Source organism: Equus caballus, chromosome 15 (genome assembly GCF_041296265.1).
Source record: "Equus caballus isolate H_3958 breed thoroughbred chromosome 15, TB-T2T, whole genome shotgun sequence".
Lineage (NCBI taxonomy): Eukaryota > Metazoa > Chordata > Mammalia > Perissodactyla > Equidae > Equus > Equus caballus.
In genome coordinates this window covers 27,398,144-27,418,856 of record NC_091698.1, presented here as the reverse complement: position 1 = coordinate 27,418,856, position 20,713 = coordinate 27,398,144, and the positions used below count along the sequence as shown (strand labels likewise).

At 42.9% G+C, this 20,713-nt stretch overlaps 1 protein-coding gene across 19 annotated transcripts in view; it reads right to left on the bottom strand.

Annotated features, from left to right (window-relative positions):
- Window positions 1–20,713, bottom strand: part of KANSL3 (KAT8 regulatory NSL complex subunit 3) — a 63,040-nt gene that overhangs the window by 27,141 nt on the left and 15,186 nt on the right. For 11 of the 19 annotated variants that reach the window (XR_011425926.1, XR_011425924.1, XR_011425922.1 and 8 more), the window contains exons 6-14: window positions 15,324–15,455; window positions 14,959–15,075; window positions 14,618–14,719; window positions 14,439–14,510; window positions 12,902–12,976; window positions 12,567–12,724; window positions 3,062–3,125; window positions 2,396–2,596; window positions 2,027–2,183 (exon numbers count right to left, since the gene is read on the bottom strand). Coding sequence is in view for 11 of the 19 variants with exons in the window: in XM_070235117.1 (XP_070091218.1) it covers window positions 2,027–2,183; window positions 2,396–2,596; window positions 3,062–3,125; window positions 12,567–12,724; window positions 12,902–12,976; window positions 14,439–14,510; window positions 14,618–14,719; window positions 14,959–15,075; window positions 15,324–15,455 (1,078 nt within the window). In the remaining 8 variants the exon portion in view is untranslated. Of the gene's footprint in view, window positions 1–435; window positions 514–2,026; window positions 2,184–2,395; window positions 2,597–3,061; window positions 3,126–12,566; window positions 12,725–12,901; window positions 12,977–14,438; window positions 14,511–14,617; window positions 14,720–14,958; window positions 15,076–15,323; window positions 15,456–20,713 lie in introns of all 19 variants that reach the window. The other 8 variants (XR_011425920.1, XR_011425921.1, XR_011425919.1 and 5 more) reach the window with 1 other exon arrangement.

The following is a 20,713-nucleotide window of genomic DNA, read 5'->3' as shown; positions in this document are numbered from 1 at the left end:
GTAGGAAGGGGGGTAAAAGGGAAAGGAGTTACAGGTTTTATGCTGATAAATGGTTGGTGTGTGCTTGCAGCAGCCAAGATGAAGTAGGAAGTCAAAGGCGGGGAGAAAAACACACAAGGAAACTCAGGCTCACAGGCAATGGTCCATAGGCACACACAGGAGAAGCAGAGCCAAGAACCAGAATAAGAGACAAAAAGAGAAAAACACCATGAGAGGTAAACAGAAAGAATGGAGAAAAAGTAACGACTATGGAGTAAGCAGAAAGAATTAGTAAAAAAAAAAAAAAAAAAGACTCAGAAGATAGAAAAAGGCAGAAAAGAACAGGAGGAAACTAAACAGAGACAAACGAGAGGCAGTGATGGGGAAAAAATAAGAGGAAGAACGGGAGAGAAGCAGAGAGCAGAGGTGAGAGGTGAGAGAAAGAGTGATACTCACCAAAGAGACAGGAGGAGGTGCCGGGAGGAAGAGCTTTCCTCACCAGCATATTTTGTTTCAGAAAAGCAGCAAACTGTGCTGGAATGAATCAGAAAGAATTACAGAATCATAGCCAGCCAGAGAAAGGAGAAAGAGGAGGAGTAAGAAAAAGATACGAAAGTGTTCTAGAAAATGGTCAACAGGGGCTTTTTCTGGAATTACTGTATGGATTTGAAACCTGACTCTGCCGTTTAGTAGCTCCTTAGAATCATCTATAAACTGAAAATAATAAATGTACCTGCCTCATGGGGCCACTGCCAAGATTCAATGAGCAAGAACAAATTAAGTGCCAAGAAAAGGCTCTAGCACGCAGTAAAGGTTCTATAAACACGAGCTATTATCATGCCCCTGCCCATGGGCTCTGCCACAGCCAGGGTGCAGTACCTGCTGCTCTCCCCCACGACACTCTGGGGCCCGTTTCAAACTCAGCTCAACCATCAGCCTTCCAGAGTTTCTTAGATCCTCAACTGATTATCCCTCCAGAAGCACAGCAGACTGCTGGCTTTCTCTTCATCAAAAGTCTAAGGGTCACCACCCACGGGGAACTTGCCACCACTTAAGATGATCCAGGTCACAGAACATCCACGTGGACCCTAGGGCCTAGTCTCTTTTTTGCCTTCACCACTCTACTCACACTTCTGCTCCTTGTTAGCACCACTCTTCAGGGCAACCTCTAAGAGGCCTGGGTTTAGGTCCTGACCCTTTGGCTCCACTAAAACACAGGGGAAGTGAGCAATCAGCCTCCTGTCACCTCCACATCTCTCTACTTGACATCTCTCTGGCTGCTACCTCTTCCCAGGTACCTGAGAATCTCAGATGACACACACTCCTGGACACATCATCAGACACCAACGCCCAAGAGGCCTCACCTCAGGGCTTCCCAAATGATCAAAGCAGGGGCGAGGTAGAGCTACTGTTTCTTCTTCTCTCCCTTCCCACTGAACTCTCCCTTTTCTATAGCTTCTTACACAGCACTCACTATTCTCCAAACTCTGTTTTCAACCATAAAAGTATCTCCCAGTCTAATCTAAAAACTATCTACAGAGACCCCTGGTAAACTTCACTCAAAGTCCCAGAATGGGAATCTTAATTTTTCAAGGGCAGGACAAAAAAAGGGCACAACACCAGTTAAGCTGCCCTAGAATCCGATGAATAAAGCCAATCACTCCGTCCCCAGGATGTGGAGAGCTCCCTGACTGCACGAGTGGCTGCACAGGGCCCAGAACTGTAGACACAGCTTCCCCAGCTGGGAGTTAGAAAACCATTTGAGGCCAATATACGTGTAGTCAGCTCACAAAGCCTAACTTCCCAAAACACCAAGACAAAGCTGTACTCAGAGGAACTGTACAGCTCCACCAATGCAGACCTTTTGTGATGTTTAACAGCCCTCAGTATTCATTTCAACCAAATTTTGCCTGGACAGAAATGTGGGAAAGGGTGCCTCTCACATACCCCTGGAAAAAGCTGCAGATGCCAATACTTTCCAACTGCCACAAGACATCAACTGCAGAAGGCAGAACCCCAGAGAGGCCATGGGGCCAGGTGCCCATACCTTGGGCTTGTTTGTGGGTCAGCACAGCTTCTGTCCGCTGCATGTGTCTCTTCAGCAGCTGAGAGCTCCCGATCTGACTGGACTTCTGGGAAGAGGCCACTGTAGTCACTTTGGTCTTGGGACTGGAGGTTGGGCTGCTGGACACACTGGAGAGATCCTGAGTAGGGTGGGGACAAGGGTGTAGCCATTGTTGTTTGGATTTGACCATCAATCATCATGCCTCTCTGGAATTCCCTGGTCAGGAATTCTCCTTGTAGGAACTCAGAGGCCCACAGCACTGGCAAGGCAGACAGGCATCCCCAGGAAGAGAGGAACCAACTCTGCAGTCCTGATTCCCCAGCAAAAGAGCTCTCCCCCTGCCTGCATTACCTCCGAGCCCGAGGGTGAGGCAGGCAGCTTGGCAGCCGGCGAGGCAGGTCGACTGCCCCGCTCAGGGACCTCAAAGGCCAGGTCTCTGCGGGCTGCGTCCCGGGGCTTCTTCTTCTTCTCAGCATCCTGATCCCGAGGTTCGGAGCCCACGTGCCCCTCAGCACGAGTGAGCACTCCAGTCAGAAAGTCCACAATCTCATCCTATGTAAAGAGGGGCCGATGCCTCTGAGTCCTCATCTGCAGAACAGGAACCTCCCCAACAGGTGCAACTAAAATCGATTCATCTCTGCTTTGGCATCAGATGTGCCGGTCCCTCCCCCGCACACAAAGCCTGGCACAAACTCCAGCCTGAGCCAAAGACCAGCAGGAGCCTGAGTCCAGAAGCCTCTGTGAGGTGGCGCCCTAGGGCAGTCGCACCCCACGACTCCTCCAATAAACCCTTTCTCCTCTGATGCTTTACTCACGTCTTAGTTCATTCCTTTCCTTTTCCCTTTTTCTCCCTCTCTCTTTTCCCCTTCTCTTTGCTTATGATTTAGGCCTACCAATGGTCCCAGTGGATACTCCCTCACCCTTCAGAGTCAAAGAGGCTGCTGCCAACAAGACCGAGCCTAAAAGGTTATGGAAAGGTAGGCCTAGCCAAGAAAAACACATAAAGCAACTGTGTACCTGAATACATCTATCCACCATGCTCTGAGTCAATCCTTCTGATTTCTTCTTTGCTTTGCTTATTCTAAGAGAAAAAAAGGAGGAAATGTTTACTTTCTAAACATTCCATGGCATCATATGGAAATAAGAATGGATTTCTTTTCTGTGTTGATTATTTTCTAGTGCACAGGAAGGAAGACTACATTAGCCCTTAGGCATGTATCACAACCTATCTGAACCTCAGTTTCCACATCTGCAAAATGGAGAATCATGACACCTCATTCGTGGATTTGTGGGGATTACACAAAATAACATATGTAAAGAACCAAAGAACACATGGAAAGTGCCTGGGACTGTATACTCCAGAAGTCCTATACCCCCGGCTTCAGAGATAAACTCTACCCAATTGCTAAGACTTCATCTAGATGTCCTCCAGCACAGGCCCAAACCCTGAGATGACTGCGCGCTTTGAAATGAGATGAGTAGGAGGAGAGGAAGGGTGGTCACAGGTTAGTTCTAAAGGGATAAGAGAAAATGACCACAGCCAGCTACATGGCCCTCTGAAAGTTCGCCTTAAAAGCCCTGGCTTCCAAGTGGGGTCTCAGCAGAGAGAAACAGGGCACCAAGTGACATTGTGAGCCTCCAAATTCTGAGACCCCAATTTACTGGTTTTTGGCTTCTGACCTTGTGTAACACCTTTATTTTACAGATGAGGACAGTGAGTCCCAGAAGTTAAGCAATTTACTCAAGCTTCTTAGCAAAAGGAGCCAAGGTTAAATTGAGGTCTCCCAATTCTCAGTCCAGTGCTCTTGGCCCCACGCAAATGTGTGTCCAAAGCAGCGTCACAGTCCAACTCTCACTAAGGGTATTCCTACCTCTCCCACTCCCTCACAGCAACGCAACACATACAATCGATTCTCCTGTCTGAATTACCAAGAAAAGTCATGTATTTACAAGAAAACATTGCCCTGAGCATCCAAGGATTAGATACTAGGTTCCTAAGAAGCTAGAGAAAGACAAACGCCAGGAAGACTTCTCCAAAACATCTCTGGGTAGGAAACCGACAAGACAGGTGGGAGCAGGTACTTGCTCTAAGCTCTCTAGTTACAGCACACAAATGAAATTAATCTCTAAGACTGAGCACATAAAAGAAGGAGGCCCAGGGATTAAGTTCTTGCATTCTGCTTCGGCAGCCCAGGGTTCGCCGGTTTGGATCTCGGGCGTGGACACATGCACTGCTTATCAAGCCCCGTTGAGGCAGCGTCCCACATATAAAATAGAGGAAGATGGACACAGATGTTAGCTCAGGGCCAATCTTCCTCAAAAAAAAGGAGGCTCAATAAATGACACAACCTCTTTTTCAGTACATTTCCTGACAAGATAACTAAAGGCCCTACAGGCAGCCAGACTTGTAAGGGAAGAACAGCCATCTCAAAGACTAAAGTGTCTTCTTAAAACCCCTTCCAAACTGTTACTGTTTACACTCCAAAATATATAAGAGGATGCTTAATACAAATAAAATCTATGTTCATATTCATCCTCAGTAAGAAACAAAATATACAGAGAGGCCTACCCCAGGAAAAGCATGATGACAAAGACTATATTTACAGAGTCTCAAAGTATCTTCTCCCCATAAGATAACTACTAATTACAAGGGGAAAAATAGTAAATTTACAGTCGAGAAACCTGGCAGATGCTCCCTTAACCATGTGATCAAGGTGAACATGACCAGTGATAAGACACAGCAACATCACACATTCCGAGCAGATGCACTAAAGGCACATCACCTCTGTGGCATTCCTGCCAAAAATGGATATTCTCAATCTAATCACAAAAAAATGTCAAAAACCCCCTAAAGGTGAGACCTGAAACCATAAGGCTTCTGGAAGAAAACGTAGGCAGTACACTCTTTGACATCAGTATTAAAAGGATCTTTTCGGACACCATGCCTTCTCAGAGAAGGGAAACAATAGAAAGAATAAACAAATGGGACTTCATCAGATTAAAGAGCTTCTTCAAGGCAAATGAAAACAGGATTGAAACAAAAAAACAACCCACTAACTGGGAAAAAACATTTGCAAGTCATATATCTGACAAAGGCTTAATACCCTTAATATATAAAGAACTCTCGCAACTCAACCACAAAACATCAAACAACCCAATCAAAAAATGGGCTGGAGAGAACACTACTGGGAAGATCCAAGATGGCGCCATGAGTAGTCCTCTTTGTCTCTCCCCCTTCGAGTCTACAATTATTTGGACACTTATCGCTTGACAAAGGATATCCAGACAGCATCTCAGGACATCTGAGATACCCACGCGACTATACATCGGAAGGCGGACGGACTTTCCTCCGGGAGGATGTGGAAATAGGTGAAAACTCTCCGACCCTGACCGAGCAGCCTAGTACCCGCAAGCGGCTTTCTTCCAACGGACGCCCCCAGAGGATCTACACACATCTAGGGCAGGAGCGAGCACACAACAGAGGAGCGACGGTGGAAACAGGTGACCAGAACCCTACCTAAACCCCCCGCAATTACTCCTAACCGCAGAGGGAAACTTTGGAGTTGCACACCTGAGCCCGCGGGGAGAGTCTCTCCCCGCCATTGGCGGGGAGACCCCGCCTGGTGTTCGCGGCGCCCGGAGGGTCCCAGAGAGAGTCGCTGAGGGTACGGAGGTCTCCCAGCTGCCGTTGCCCGCCCCGTGGGACTAGGGATTGCCGGAGATCTCGGAGAGGACTGGGGCTGGGGGAAGTTTCAAAGGCCGGCTCTGCGACCCGGAGGCGAAGCGCCGGAGTTCTGCCAGGCAGCAGACAAGACTCTCTGTCTGCCATTAGCAGAGGGGCCACGCCCAGCATTCACGGCTCCAGGAGAGTCCCGGAGAGAATCCCAGAGGGCGGGGCAACCCCCAGCTGCCGTTGCCCGCCCCGTGGGACTAGGGATAGCCGGAGATCTCGGAGAGGACTGGGGCTGGGAGGAGTTCCAGAGACCCAGCTTCGTAGCCTAGGGGGAAACCCTACAGGCTCACAGCAGCCTTAGCGAAAGCCTCTGCACAGCACCAGTAGAAGGCACCCAGCCGCCAGCCACAAGGCTGGAAGACCCCAGGGCAAAAGCAGCATAGCTAGGTGAACTAACCACAGACTGTAGAAGATGCCAATAGCTCTCCTGCGACCCATAGAGGACAAGTGAGATTTTGTGGGTGCCGACAGCAACGGAGCGACAAATATAAGTGATCCCACCCCTGGCCGCTGGAAAAGCCCATAACACCGTTGCAGACCCCAAGGAGAGAGCACATCTAGGTGGGCTGCAACAGTAGGCACCCGCAGCCTGAAGCCCCCCTGTGACGGCCCCCACGGCAGAGGAGGGAATCCAAAGGGCCACTGTGGCTACAAGGAGGGGCCCAGGCGCAGTTAGCAACTGTGGACAGGGTTCCTGGTTGGTGCAGTATAAACAGCTGCTCCCCCACCGCAGCAGCTGAAACAAGTGAAAGGAGCAACTAAACTCTATCTCCATGCGGAGGCACAAATCAACAACATCAAGCAATATGAAAAAATACATTAAATCTCCAGAACAGAAAGAAAGTAACAAATACACAGAAAACAATCCCAAAGAAAATGAGATATATAACCTAAATGATGATGACTTCAAAACAGCCATCATTAAAATTCTCAGTGAGTTAAGAGAGAATTCTGACCGACAACTCAACGAGTTCAGGAGCTATGTCACAAAAGAGGTTGATACGATAAAGAAGAACCAAACAGAAATATTGGAAATGAAGAACACAATAGAGGAGATTAAGAAAAATCTAAATGCTCTGAACAGTAGGGCCGATAATATGGAGGAAAGAATTAGCAATTTGGAAGATGGCAATATAGAAATGCTGCAGGCAGAGGAGGAGAGAGAAGACTAAAAAGAAATGAAGAAACTCTCCGAGAATTATCAGACACAATTAGGAGATGCAACGTAAGGATTATAGGTATACCAGAGGGAGAAGAGAAGGAGAAAGGGGCAGAAAGCCTATTCAAAGAAATAATGGCTGAGAACTTCCCAAATCTGGTGAGGGAGATGGATCTTCAGGTGACAGAAGCCAATAGATCTCCAAACTTTATCAATGCAAGAAGACCAACTCCACGGCATATGGTAGTGAAGCTAGCAAAAGTCAACGACAAGGAGAAAATACTAAGGACAGCCAGGCAAAAGAAACTAACCTACAAAGGAACCCCCATCAGGCTATCAGCAGATTTCTCAGCAGAAACTTTACAGGCTAGAAGAGAGTGGAATGATATATTCAAAAATCTGAAGGACAAAAATCTACAGCCGAGAATTCTCTACCCAGTGAAAATATCCTTCAAATACGATGGAGAAATAAAAACTTTCCCAGATAAAGAAAAATTAAGGGAGTTCATTGCCACAAAACCTCCTCTTCAGGAAATCCTCAGGAAAACCCTCATTCCTGAAAAATCCAAAAAAGGAAAGGGGCTACAAAACCAAGAGCAGAGGAGATAAGTAGAAGGACAACAACAGAGAGTAGCAGCTCTACATCAGAACAGATTAAACCATGGGACGAGAAACAAAGGAAATTGAAGAAAACCGGAAAACAAGACACAAAATGGTAGTGGTAGGCCCCCACATCTCAATAATCACTCTAAATGTAAATGGATTGAACTCCCCAATCAAAAGACACAGAGTGGCAGGATGGATCAAAGAACAAGATCCAACAATATGCAGCCTCCAGGAAACACACCTCAGCCCCAAAGACAAACACAGACTCAGAGTGAAGGGATGGAGAACAATACTCCAAGCTAATAATGAACAAAAGAAAGCAGGTGTCGCTATACTAATATCAGACAAGGTAGATTTCAAAGCAAAACAGATAAAGAAAGATAAAGAGGGACAGTATATAATGATAAAAGGGACTCTCCACCAAGAAGACATAACACTTACAAATATATACGCACCCAACACAGGAGCACCAAAATTTGTAAAGCCACTCTTAATAGAACTAAAAGAAGACATCAACAACAATACAATAATAGTAGGGGACCTCAACACACCATTAACACCAATGGACAGAACATCCAGACAGAAAATCAACAAGGAAATAATAGAATTAAATGAAAAATTAGACCAGATGGACTTAATAGATATATATAGAACACTTCATCCAAAAACAGCAGGTTACACATTCTTCTCAAGTGCACATGGAACATTCTCAAGGATTGACCATATTTTGGGAACCAAAGCAAACATCAATAAATACAAGAGAGTTGAAATAATATCAAGCATCTTTTCTGATCATAATGGTATTAAACTAGAAATCAACTACAAGAAAAAAGCAGAGAAAGGTGCAAAAATGTGGAGACTAAACAACACGCTTCTCAACAAACAATGGATCATTGAAGAAATTAAAGAAGAAATCAAATTTTATCTGGAGACCAATGAAAATGAGAACACGACATACCAAATCATTTGGGATGCAGCAAAAGCAGTCCTAAGAGGGAAATTCATCGCAATACAGGCTCACCTCAATAAACAAGAAAAAGCTCACATAAGCAACCTCAAAAGACACCTAACAGAACTAGAAAAAGAAGAACAAACAAAGCCCAGAGTCAGTAGAAGGAGGGAAATAATAAAAATAAGAGTAGAAATAAACGATATTGAAACAAAAAAGACAATAGAAAGGATCAATGAAACAAAGAGTTGGTTCTTCAAAAGAATTAACAAAATTGACAAACCCCAAGCCAGACTCACCAAGAAAAGAAGAGAGAAACCGCAAATTAATAAAATTAGGAATGACAGAGGAGAAATCACAACAGATACCAATGAAATACAAGAGATCATAAGAGAATACTATGAAAAACTATATGCCAACAAATTGAACAACCTGGAAGAAATGGACAAATTCCTAGACTCCTACAATCTCCCCAAACTGAATCAGGAAGAAATGGAGAATCTGAATAGGCCAATCACAAGTAAGGAAATAGAAACGGTAATCAAAAACTTCCCCAAAAATAAGAGTCCAGGACCAGACGGCTTCTCTGGAGAATTCTACCAAACATTCAAAGAAGACTTAATACCTATTCTCCTCAAACTGTTCCAGAAAATTGAGAAAGATGGAGAACTCCCTAACACATTCTATGAAGCCAACATCACTCTGATGCTCAAACCTGACAAGGACAACACAAAGAAGGAGAACTACAGGCCGATATCACTGATGAACATAGATGTAAAAATCCTCAACAAAATTTTGGCAAACCGATTACAGCAATACATCAAAAAGATTATACACCATGATCAAGTGGGATTTATACCAGGGACACAGGGATGGTTCAACATCCGCAAGTCAATCAACGTGATACACTACATCAACAAAATGAAAAACAAAAACCACATGATCATCTCAATAGATGCAGAGAAAGCATTCGACAAGATCCAACACCCATTTATGATAAAAACCCTCAGTAAAATGGGTATAGAAGGAAAGTACCTCAACATAATAAAGGCCATATATGATAGACCCACAGCCAACATCATACTCAATGGACAAAAACTGAAAGCCATCCCTCTGAGGACAGGAGCAAGACAAGGGTGCCCACTTTCACCACTCCTATTCAACATAGTACTGGAGGTGGTGGCCAGAGCAATTCGGCAGGAAAAAGAAATAAAAGGAATCCAAATAGGTAACAAAGAAGTAAAACTCTCGTTGTTTGCAGACGACATGATCTTATATATAGAAAACCCCAAAGAATCCACAGAAAAACTATTAGAAATAATCAACAACTACAGCAAAGTAGCAGGGTATAAAATTAACGTGCATAAATCAGTAGCATTTCTATACACTAACAATGAACTAACAGAAAAAGAACTCAAGAACTCAATCCCATTCACAATCGCAACGAAAAGAATAAAATACCTTGGGATAAACTTAACCAAGGAAGTGAAGGATCTATACAATGAAAACTACAAGACTTTCTTGAAAGAAATTGACGATGACATAAAGAGATGGAAAGACATTCCTTGCACATGGATTGGAAGAATAAACATAGTTAAAATGTCCATACTACCTAAAGCAATATACAGATTCAATGCTATCCCAATCAGAATCCCAAGAACATTCTTCACAGAAATTGAACAATCCTAAAATTCATATGGGGCAACAAAAGACCGCGAATTGCTAAAGCAATCCTGAGCAAGAAAAACAAAGCCGGCGGAATCACAATCCCCGATTTCAAAACATACTACAAAGCTACAGTGATCAAAACAGCATGGTACTGGTACAAAAACAGGTCCACAGATCAATGGAACAGAATTGAAAGCCCAGAGATAAAACCACACATCTATGGACAGCTAATCTTCGACAAAGGAGCAGAGGGCCTACAATGGAGAAAAGAAAGTCTCTTCAACAAATGGTGCTGGGAAAACTGGACAGCCACAGGCAAAAGATTGAAAATTGACCATTCTTTTTCACCACACACCAAAATAAACTCAAAATGGATCAAAGACCTAAAGATTAGGCCTGAGACAATAAGTCTTTTGGAAGAGAATATAGGCAGTACACTCTTTGACATCAGTTTCAAAAGAATCTTTTCGGACACTGTAACTCCTCAGTTGAGGGAAACAATAGAAAGAATAAACAAATGGGACTTCATCAGACTAAAGAGCTTCTTCAAGGCAAGGGAAAACAGGATTGAAACAAAAAAACAGCTCACTAATTGGGAAAAAATATTTACAAGCCACTTATCCGACAAAGGGTTAATCTCCATAATATACAAAGAACTCACACTGCTTAACAACAAAAAAACAAACAACCCGATCAAAAAATGGGCAGAGGACATGAACAGACATTTCTCAAAAGAAGATATGAATATGGCCAATAGACACATGAAAAGATGTTCATCATCGCTAATCATCAGGGAAATGCAAATCAAAACTACACTAAGATATCACCTTACCCCCGTTAGATTGGCAAAAGCATCCAAAACCAAGAACGACAAATGTTGGAGAGGTTGTGGAGAAAGAGGAACCCTCATACACTGTTGGTGGGAATGCAAACTGGTACAGCCACTATGGAAAACAGTATGGAGATTTCTCAAAAAGTTAAAAATAGAAATACCCTATGACCCAGCCATCCCATTACTGGGTATCTATCCTAAGAACCTGAAATCAGATATCTCAAGAGTCCGTTGCACCCCTATGTTCATCGCAGCATTATTTACAATAGCCAAGACGTGGAACCAGCCTACATGCCCAGAAACTGATGACTGGATAAAGAAGATGTGGTATATATACACAATGGAATACTACTCAGCCATAAAAAAAGACGAAATTGGCCCATTCACAACAATGTGGATGGACCTCGAGGGCATTATGTTAAGCGAAATAAGTCAGTCAGAGAAAGACGAACTCTATATGACTCCACTCATAGGTGGAAATTAGTATATTGAGAAGGAGATCTGATCGGTGGTTACCAGGGAAAAGGGGGGGTGGGGGGAGGGTACGGAGGGGGAAGTGGTGTACCCACAACATGACTAACAAAAATGTACAACTGAAATCTCACAAGGTTGTAATCTATCATAACATTAATAAAAAAAAAAAAAAAAAAAGTCCTGTGCACCCCAATGTTTATTGCAGCACTGTTTACAATAGCCAAGATGTGGAAGCAACCTAAGTGCCCATCAACAGACGAATGGATAAAGAAGATGTGGTACATATATACAATGGAATACTACTCAGCTGCAAAACAGAACAAAATCATTCCATTTGCAATAACATGGATGGACCTTGAGAGAATTATGTTAAGTGAAAAAAGCCAGCGAGAGAAAGATAATCTGTGTATGACTCCACTCATATGAGGAATTTAAAACTATGGACCAAGAACAGTTTAGTGGATACCAGGGGAAAGGTGGGGTGGGGGGTGGGCACAAAGGGTGAAGTGGTGCACCTACAACATGACTGACAAACATTAATGTAAACTGAAATTTCACAAGATTGTAACCTATCAATAACTCAATAAAAAAAAAATAAAAAATAAATTAAAAAAAAAAGTCAAAAACCCAAATTGACAGCCTAGAAAATAACTGGCTAGAAGTCTTCAAAGTGTCAAGGTCATGAAAGACAAAGAAAGACTGAGTAACAGCATCAAATTAAAGGAGACTGAGAAGACACAGCAACTAACAGTAACCTGTGATCTTGCACTGGATCCTGGACCAGAAAAGGGACATTAGTGAGACAAGTGACAAAATCTGAGTCTGTAGATTAGACAACAGTATTGAATCAATGTTAATTTCCTGACTTTGATAATTATCCTTTGGTTACGTAAGATGCCAACATTTGGGAAATCCAGGTTAAGGCTATATGGGACTTTTTTGTACTATTTTTTAAACTTTTTATAAATCTGTTAGTTAAAAATGTTTTCTACCATCCCCCTTCCACTGAACCAGATTAGTCTACAGTTACATCTCTCCCTTACAGGCATCTCTCTAACACTGCAACATGGCTCTCTTGCAGCTCTCAGGAAACCCACTCACCTGAGATTATCATCAGCTCCCCCAACCACTACCAAGCTGTTCTCAGCACGAATCTTCTCCCGGAAGTCCTCCATGGCTTCAGGGTGACACTGCAGGGAATTCTGACCAATGACAAAGAGGACTGGAGTCTTCATATCCAAGAGGGGATCATCCACATCCTAAAACAGGTACAGGTTTTACAATTGGCTGGCTCATATTCACTGAGCACTGACCTGGCAAGTCTGCTCAGGAGTCAGCTGGGAAACTGCAGTCGCTGAGCACCTGCTTGGTTGAGGCATGCAGTCCCTTACTCGCACCTCCCAATGACCCAGCAATCAGCTGCACCCCGTGCTTACCCCTCTGGGGCCATCCACGGTAAGCAAAGGAAACCCAAGGCAGACAACTGCAGTGACATATTCCATCACTGACACCTGGAAATAATGAAACAATTTGTCTCAAGGTCAAGTGACATCACTGCAGCTACATCCTACGCAGAATCCAGGGGTGATCCAAACCTACCAGCTAGTCCCATCTCCTCCTTCCCTGTCCTAACTCCATGGGTACCAGTCACAGTGGCAGCAGTAAGAGCACAGAACACAAGACGTACTGTTCCACAAGCAGCCACCACCCAGAGAACTGGGGCCCTGAGAGTAACCCAGCAGAGGGCTGAACCATAGGATGGGAGGTTTAATACGTCTGTCAATTCCCTAGACTAGAGTGCTCCTGCTCGCTTTTCCCTCCACCAATAAGAAATGCAATCAGGAGAACACAAATGTTGCTCTTCTCCCTTAAGTAAAGAAAATCTCCCCCTTTCGAATTTAATGGATAGCTCCCAGTCTGCTCAAATTTCTTAGAGCAGTCGCTGAGTTCTGCCATCCCTGGGACCAGGGCGTATGAAGAGATGGCCTTCTTCCTCTTGTGGTCTTAGACGTCACCCTTGACTAGACCACGTGAAGCAGCACAGACTTTGTTTATTTGATCCACTTGAGAACTGGGGCTTTGGACAGGTCAGGGACACTCACGCAACTAATATACATAGAATTGTATATAAAATAATAAAGAAAAGGATCCTTGATGTCTTGGAAAGAGAAAGAACATGAACACAACATCAAATTCCAGAGTTATTAAAACTTTTGCCTGCTAGAAGTCTTCAAAGTGTCTGCTTTTATTGCTGGAACTGCTGGAATTATTGTTTTGTTTTGCCCTTTTAGGTGGGAGAATAGTACTTATGTTTGGGAAGAAAAAGGAATTTTTTTTCAGAGATACATGCTGAAATATACACAAATGAAATGATATTTGGGATGTTCCTTAAAATCACTGGAGGAGAGAGAAAGTAGACAGGAGTAAGAAGTAAAAAGCCAGGCCTTGAGCTGATCACTGGTAAAGCTGGGTGAGGGGCCCAAGGGTTTTTTTGTTTTTTTTTTTAACGTATTTATTGAGGACGATTAGCCCTGAGCTAACATCTGCCAATCCTCCTCTTTTTGCTGAGGAAAACTGGCCCTGAGCTAACATCCGTGCCCAGCTTCTTCTACTTTATATGTGGGACGCCTACCACAGCATGGCTTGATGAGCGGTGCCATGTCTGCACCTGGGATCCGAACCAGCAAACTCCAGGCCGCTAAAGTAGAATGTGCGCACTTAACCGCTGCGCCATCAGGCTGACCCCACAAGGGGTTTATTATACTAGTCTATTCTCACTTTAAGTTTCTGCTTAAAATTTTCCACAATAAAGTTAAAAAACGAAGTTTGTCTTCTACAGTTTAAATGCAATCACATAGGCAAAGCACCTGGCACAGTGCCTGGAACGTAAAAGGCCCCTATGGTAGCCTTCAGCAGCAGTAGCAGCATTACTCCACCCCTGGACAACCACCACATAAGACGAGAATCACTTACATGACAGGCCACCAAAGCTCCTGTGTTCCAGCCAATCAAGATAACGGGCTTGTGGGGGAAATGGCTGTGAACCTTCGTGGGAACAGAAAGAAGAAGTAAGACAGGAGGCCACAGATGGGGACAGAACAAGCCCAGAATGCTGGGTGCGCCACAGTGAACTGAAACAGGGGCATTCTCACCTCCAGCACTTTGCTTCTCACTGCCCCGATCATATGCTCAAGACACTGCAAAACTCCTACGCCACAACCATTGTTCAGTAGATGGGTGGCTACAGGGATGACCTAAACGAAAGAAAGTGGCAGCCATGCCAACAGAGGCAAGTTTCAAATCTCTCAATTCTGCTTAACCTACCAGAGATCCCTTCTACTCTGGATAAGCACCATCCAATTCCAAACAAAAAGAGAAGTGGGAGATGCTCCACATTTAAGTTCATCCATTTTGACCCAGTCCTGCACTCTGTCTGCTCCAGCCCCCAAGACTATATCTCCACCCACGAGAGGTCCTCTGGCCCCACACATACCTTGCCTAAGCAGGACAGCTGAGACTGCCAGAAGCGGTGGCGGCGTGAGGTGGGGAACACGGAGCTAGAGGGCCCAGACGAGGCAATGAGAATGAGAGGAGAGCCAGGGAGTTTGCTCTAAGGAGAAAGACCCCACCAGAGAACCAGTGAGTGAGACATGTTCCTCCACAAAATCCCAAGTATCCCAATACCTTTCTTGGCCCAACTAATGCTGATTTGCTTATGAAACTATGTCAAGCACTACACATAACCAGTTATTAATGAAAAAAGTTAAACAAGCCATTCATTATCCTCTTGCCAAGCTTCCAAGACTGGATTCTAAAAGTTTCATGCGCCATAATTAAGTCCTGGGCCGCCCAACTTACCGGTTTGTTATGAGAAAGCACCCCCACAGCGGGGTCCCAGGGCCTCTTCAGCAGGAGGGACAAGGCCTCAGCTCCTGCCGCCCCGGTCTTCGTGTTGGATGACACAAGCATCCGGTCAATCAAGCTAGGGATCTAGAAGCAAGAAGACCAAAGATGCTCCCAGTGTGAAGCAGAAGACCTGCCCACCAGCAGCAATCAGCCTGGAGGAAGCGCTCCACTATGAGCCGCAGTGACGCTAAGCCTCTGAAACTTTCCTCAGGAGCAAAAGCACAAATAACCGGATGGCTAAAAAAGTATGCCTCCCTCCCACCATTAAAGGTAAGTGGGTTTTATCCTTTGGAAAGCAATCTGGTGATACACATCAAGAAACTTAAATTTATTCCTATCCCTTTCTTAAAGGATTCTACTTCTGAGAGCCCTTCCTAACAAAATATATCAGAAACACAAATACAAACACACACTCTCAGGAGAGGGGGGGTTATGCAAAAGACAAATTCACTCTCAATAATAATCAAAAAGTAGAAACAACCTAAATGCACATATAAGGGAGCAAGTAAGTAAATTATCTACATAATTAGATATTAAGTTTAATTTGAAATATTTAAAAGAATCTGTAATAACATAGGAAAATAATTTTGCTAAAATGTTAAAGGTAAAACAGAAAATATAAAAGTTACCTCTACTCAGAAAAAATACCGTAAGAAAATATGCCAAAATGTTAATGGTGATCTTTATGGAGTTATGGATGACTTTTTCCTTTTTAGATTTCTGTATTTTCTACATTGCCTCAATGAATATTAGTTGATTTTATAAACTTTTTTAAAATTCTGCATTTTGTTCTAGAATACTGCCTCCAAGCTGTGGCATGTTAAAGAAATCTGTTATTGTGCCCAAAATATTACATCCTACTATACTGTGATTTATACCATATCCTGTTTTTCACTATTCACCAAAAATGTGACCTCACAGATGTGTAAATATAGGTTTCAGACATGCTGATGCTTACACTGAGAAGAAATATCTGTGTGAATTCCATGCTACTCACAAAAGGTCAAAGTGACCTAGGGGAAAGGAAAGACCTTTAAATGTTAGAGGTAGTTTTCAGAAAAACAAAGTTTTTGAGAAACTGGAGAAAAAAGAGTACTATGGTGATGTGGGTTGTAGAAGTTCAGTCCACAGCTAACATCATATTCAACAGTGAAAAGCTGAAAGCTTTTCCTCTAAGATCAGGAACACGACAAGGATGCCCACTCTCGCCACTGTTATTCAACATGGTACTGGAAGTGCTACCCAGAGCGATTAGGGAAGGAAGAGATAAAGGCATCCAAATTAGAAAGGAAGAAGTAAAACTGCCTCTGTCTGCAGATGACGTAGTATACACAGAAAACTCTAAGAACTCCACCAAAAAACTCTTAGAACTAATAAACAAATTTAGTAAAGTTGCAGTATACAAAATCAATATACAAAAATCTGTTGCATTTCTATTCACTAATAATGAACTAGCAGAAAGAGAAATTAAGAAAACAATCCCATTCAAAATTGCATCAAAAAGAATAAAATACCTAGGAATAAATTTAACTAAGGAGGTGAAAGACTTGTACACTGAAAACTACAAGACATTAATGAAAAAACTGAAGACACAAATGAATGGAAAGATACTCTGTTCTCATGGATTGGAAGAATTAATATTGTTAAAATGTCCATATTACCCAATCTACAGATTCAATGTAATCCCTATCAAAATTCCAACAGCATTTTTCACAGAAATAAAACAAACAATCCTAAAATTTGTATGAAACCACAGAAGACCCTGAACAGCCAAAGCAATCTTAAGAAGAACAAAGCTGGAGGCATCACGCTCCTGAATTTCAAACTTTATTACAAAGCTATAGTAATCAAAACAGTATGGTATTGGCTTAAAAACAGACTCAAATCAATGGAACAGAATAGCGAGCCCAGAAATAAACCCATGCGTATATAGCATATACGGTCAATTAATCTACAACAGAGGAGCCAAGAATACACAATGGGGAAAGGACAGTCCCTTCAAAAAACAGTTTTGGGAAAACTGGACAGCCACATGCAAAAGAATGAAACTGGATGACTATTTTACACCATACACAAAATTTAACTCAAAATGGATTAAAGACTTGAACGTAAGACCTGAAACCATGAAACTCCTAGAAGAAAACATAGGTGGTAAGCTCCTTAACATCAGTCTTGCTGGTGATTTTTTGGATTTGACACTAAAAGCAAAGGCAACAAAAGCAAAAACAAGTGGTATGACATCAAACTGAAAAGCTTCTGCACAGCAAAGAAAACCATCAGCAAAATGAAAAGGCAACCTACCAAATGGGTGAAAATATTTGCAAATTATATATCTGATAAGAGGAACGATCCAAAATATACAAAGAACTCATACAACCCAATAGCGAAAAAATAAACAATCCATAAAAATGGGCAGAAGATCTGAACAGACACTTTTCCAAAGAAGAAAGACAGATGGCCAACAGGTAAATGAAAAGATGCTCAACATCACTAATCATCAGGGAAATGCAAATCAAAACCACAATGACATATTACCTCACACCTGTTAAAATGGCTATTATCAAAAAGACAAAAGTTAACAAGTCTTGGCAAGGATGTAAAGAAAAGGGAACCCTTGTGCACTGTTGGTGGGAATGTAAATTGGTGTAGCCACTATGGAAAACAATACAGAGGTTCCTCAAAAAATTAAAAATAGAACTACCGTATGATTCAGCAACTCCACTTCTGAGTACTTATTTGAAGAAAATGAAAACAATAGCTCAAAAAGATATATGTACCCCATGTTCACTGCACCATTATTTATAATAGCCAAGATATGAAAACAATCTAAGTGTCCATCAATGGATGAATGGATTTAAAAAATGTGGCGTATATAATGAAATATTATCCAGCAAAAAAAAACAAGAAAATCTTGCCATTTGTGACAACATGGATGAACCTTGAGGGCATTATGCTAAGCAAAATAAATCAGACAGTGAAAGACAAATATCACTTATATGAGGAATCTAAAAATTTTTAAAAAGCCTCACAGATATAGAGAACAGATTGGTGGTTATCAGAAGGGGGTGCTGAGGAGTGGGCAAAATGGGTGAAGGGGATCAAAAGATACAAACTTCCAGTTATAAAATAAGTCATGTAATAGGGGATATAATATACAGCATGGTGACTATAGTTAATAATACTGTATTGCATATTTAAAAGTTGCTAAGAGAGCAGATCTTAAAAATTCTCATTACAAGAAAAAAGTAATTTTGAAACTCTGTATGGTGACAGATATTAACTAGACTTATTGTGGTGATCATTTTGCAATATAGAGAAATATCAAATCATTATGTTGTATACCTGAAACTAATATAACGCTATATGTCAATTATACCTCAATATTAAAAAAAGTTCCAAGACAGTACAAGAAGATAAGCTGCTCCAGGCAATAACAAGCAGACAGTGTTCCTAATTTTAAAAAAGCAAGACTAAACAGATTTCCACCTGAGAAAGTAGGGGAATATTAAGAGACTTTCTCAGTTTAATTCAGGAAACAAGTGTTGCAAATGTTTATGCAACAGCTGCTGTTACAAGGCACCATGCTAGTCACGCAAAGGAATTTAATCTACAAGAGGTAATGAAGACAAACAGACACATAACAAAAGGGGGCTGATAAGTCCCATAAAGAAACAGAAGGCCCACACTGCTATGATTCATACCATCCCACAGAGAACGAGGAGGTGAACTGAAGATACAGCATGTGAAGTGAGATGAGCTCTCAAGAGTTCCAATGGAAGATGGGGTAAAGCTTTCCAACGAGAGACACCAGACAGAAGCAAGAATGTACGGGGCCTGTTCTAGGCGCAGATGGCCTGAAGTTGAGGACTCAAGTAAGGAAGTAGGACATAAGGCTAGTAACAAAGGCTAGGGCCAAACTGCCAAGGATCCTCACTCCAAACTCGCCGTTTCTTTGTAACTTACTCTATAACTGAAGCCTTCAACACCTTGAGGCAGAGGATCTGATCTAAATTAGACTTTACCTGGCAGTAGAGTACACCTCTGAAATGACAAAGCCTTGAAATTCACTGTTAATATAGAATACTTAGAAATAATTAATCAATAACCACTTCTCTGCTTGGACCTAGGCAGAACGAGCTTCCCTGATCTTCCCAGCATTGCATCACTCTCAACAGACAATTAAGAGGCTAGGGTCTTTACAGTCTCTGCTCCCTTTACAATGGATCCATGGTGAAAGTAGCTGGGCCAAGAGCAAGATCCCATCCACCTGCATTTTCATTCAGCAGGTACATTAAGTTTTCGGAAACAACCAAAGTATTTGAAGTGAATCTGAGTCACAGGAAAATAAGAGGCTGATGGTAGAGGAAACACTGCTGAGAGCATGGCCTAGGGTGGACAGTGCCTTGCCGTCTAAGGCCCTTGCTGGCTGGTGCACTAGCATGTCCTCTGCCATTCCAGCTAACCCGCACGAACCTAGCAGCATGGCTGGGGAGCATGCTACTGTGTACACCTGTGGAGTCTCCTCAGTGGTCTGTCATGCTCATACAACCTGACCACCACCTCATTCACTGGGGAACATCAAGATAGTAACCTAAATGGGGAAGCACTGCACTTCCTTATGAGGGAAATTACATCCAGGTCATGCTGGCCATGCAAAGTAAGGCAGCGTCACAGAGAAGTGGGACTCTGGCCACTACTAACAAGGCACTCCCTGGAGCGTATCCAGCAATGTTGTACCTTCACCATAGGTAGTATGCTGTGAAGAACATTTAAATGCTTCAAATAGTCACAGGCCACCACTCTCTGCCAGAGACTTATCTTGGCCCTTCATCCCACCTGCGCCCATGGCTGCCCACCATTCACCTCCTGGGTCCAGGGATTCTACTGCAGAGAAGCAATACGGGGGAAGTCTGGGACTATTTTTTCTCTCTTTCTCCACTAGAAAATAAGCTCCATCAGAGTACAGAGCATTTCTGTTTTTCTCACCCCAGTGCCTAGCACATTGTAGGCACGAAATAAATATTTGTTGAATGAATAAATTAATGTCAAACTTCCTACCATGCATATCATTAATGCATCTAGTCCTGAGATTTGTTTTATTTCTGCACTGAACCAGCCTTCTTTTGCTTTCAAACAAACAGCGTCCTTTAACTTAAAAACAAGTAGGAAACGAGGGACTGGCCCCGTGGCCGAGTGGTTAAGTTTGCGCGCTCCGCTGCAGGCGGCCCAGTGTTTCGTTGGTTCGAATCCTGGGCGCGGACATGGCACTGCTCATCAGACCACGCTGAGGCAGCGTCCCACATGCCACAACTAGAAGAACCCACAACGAAGAATACACAACT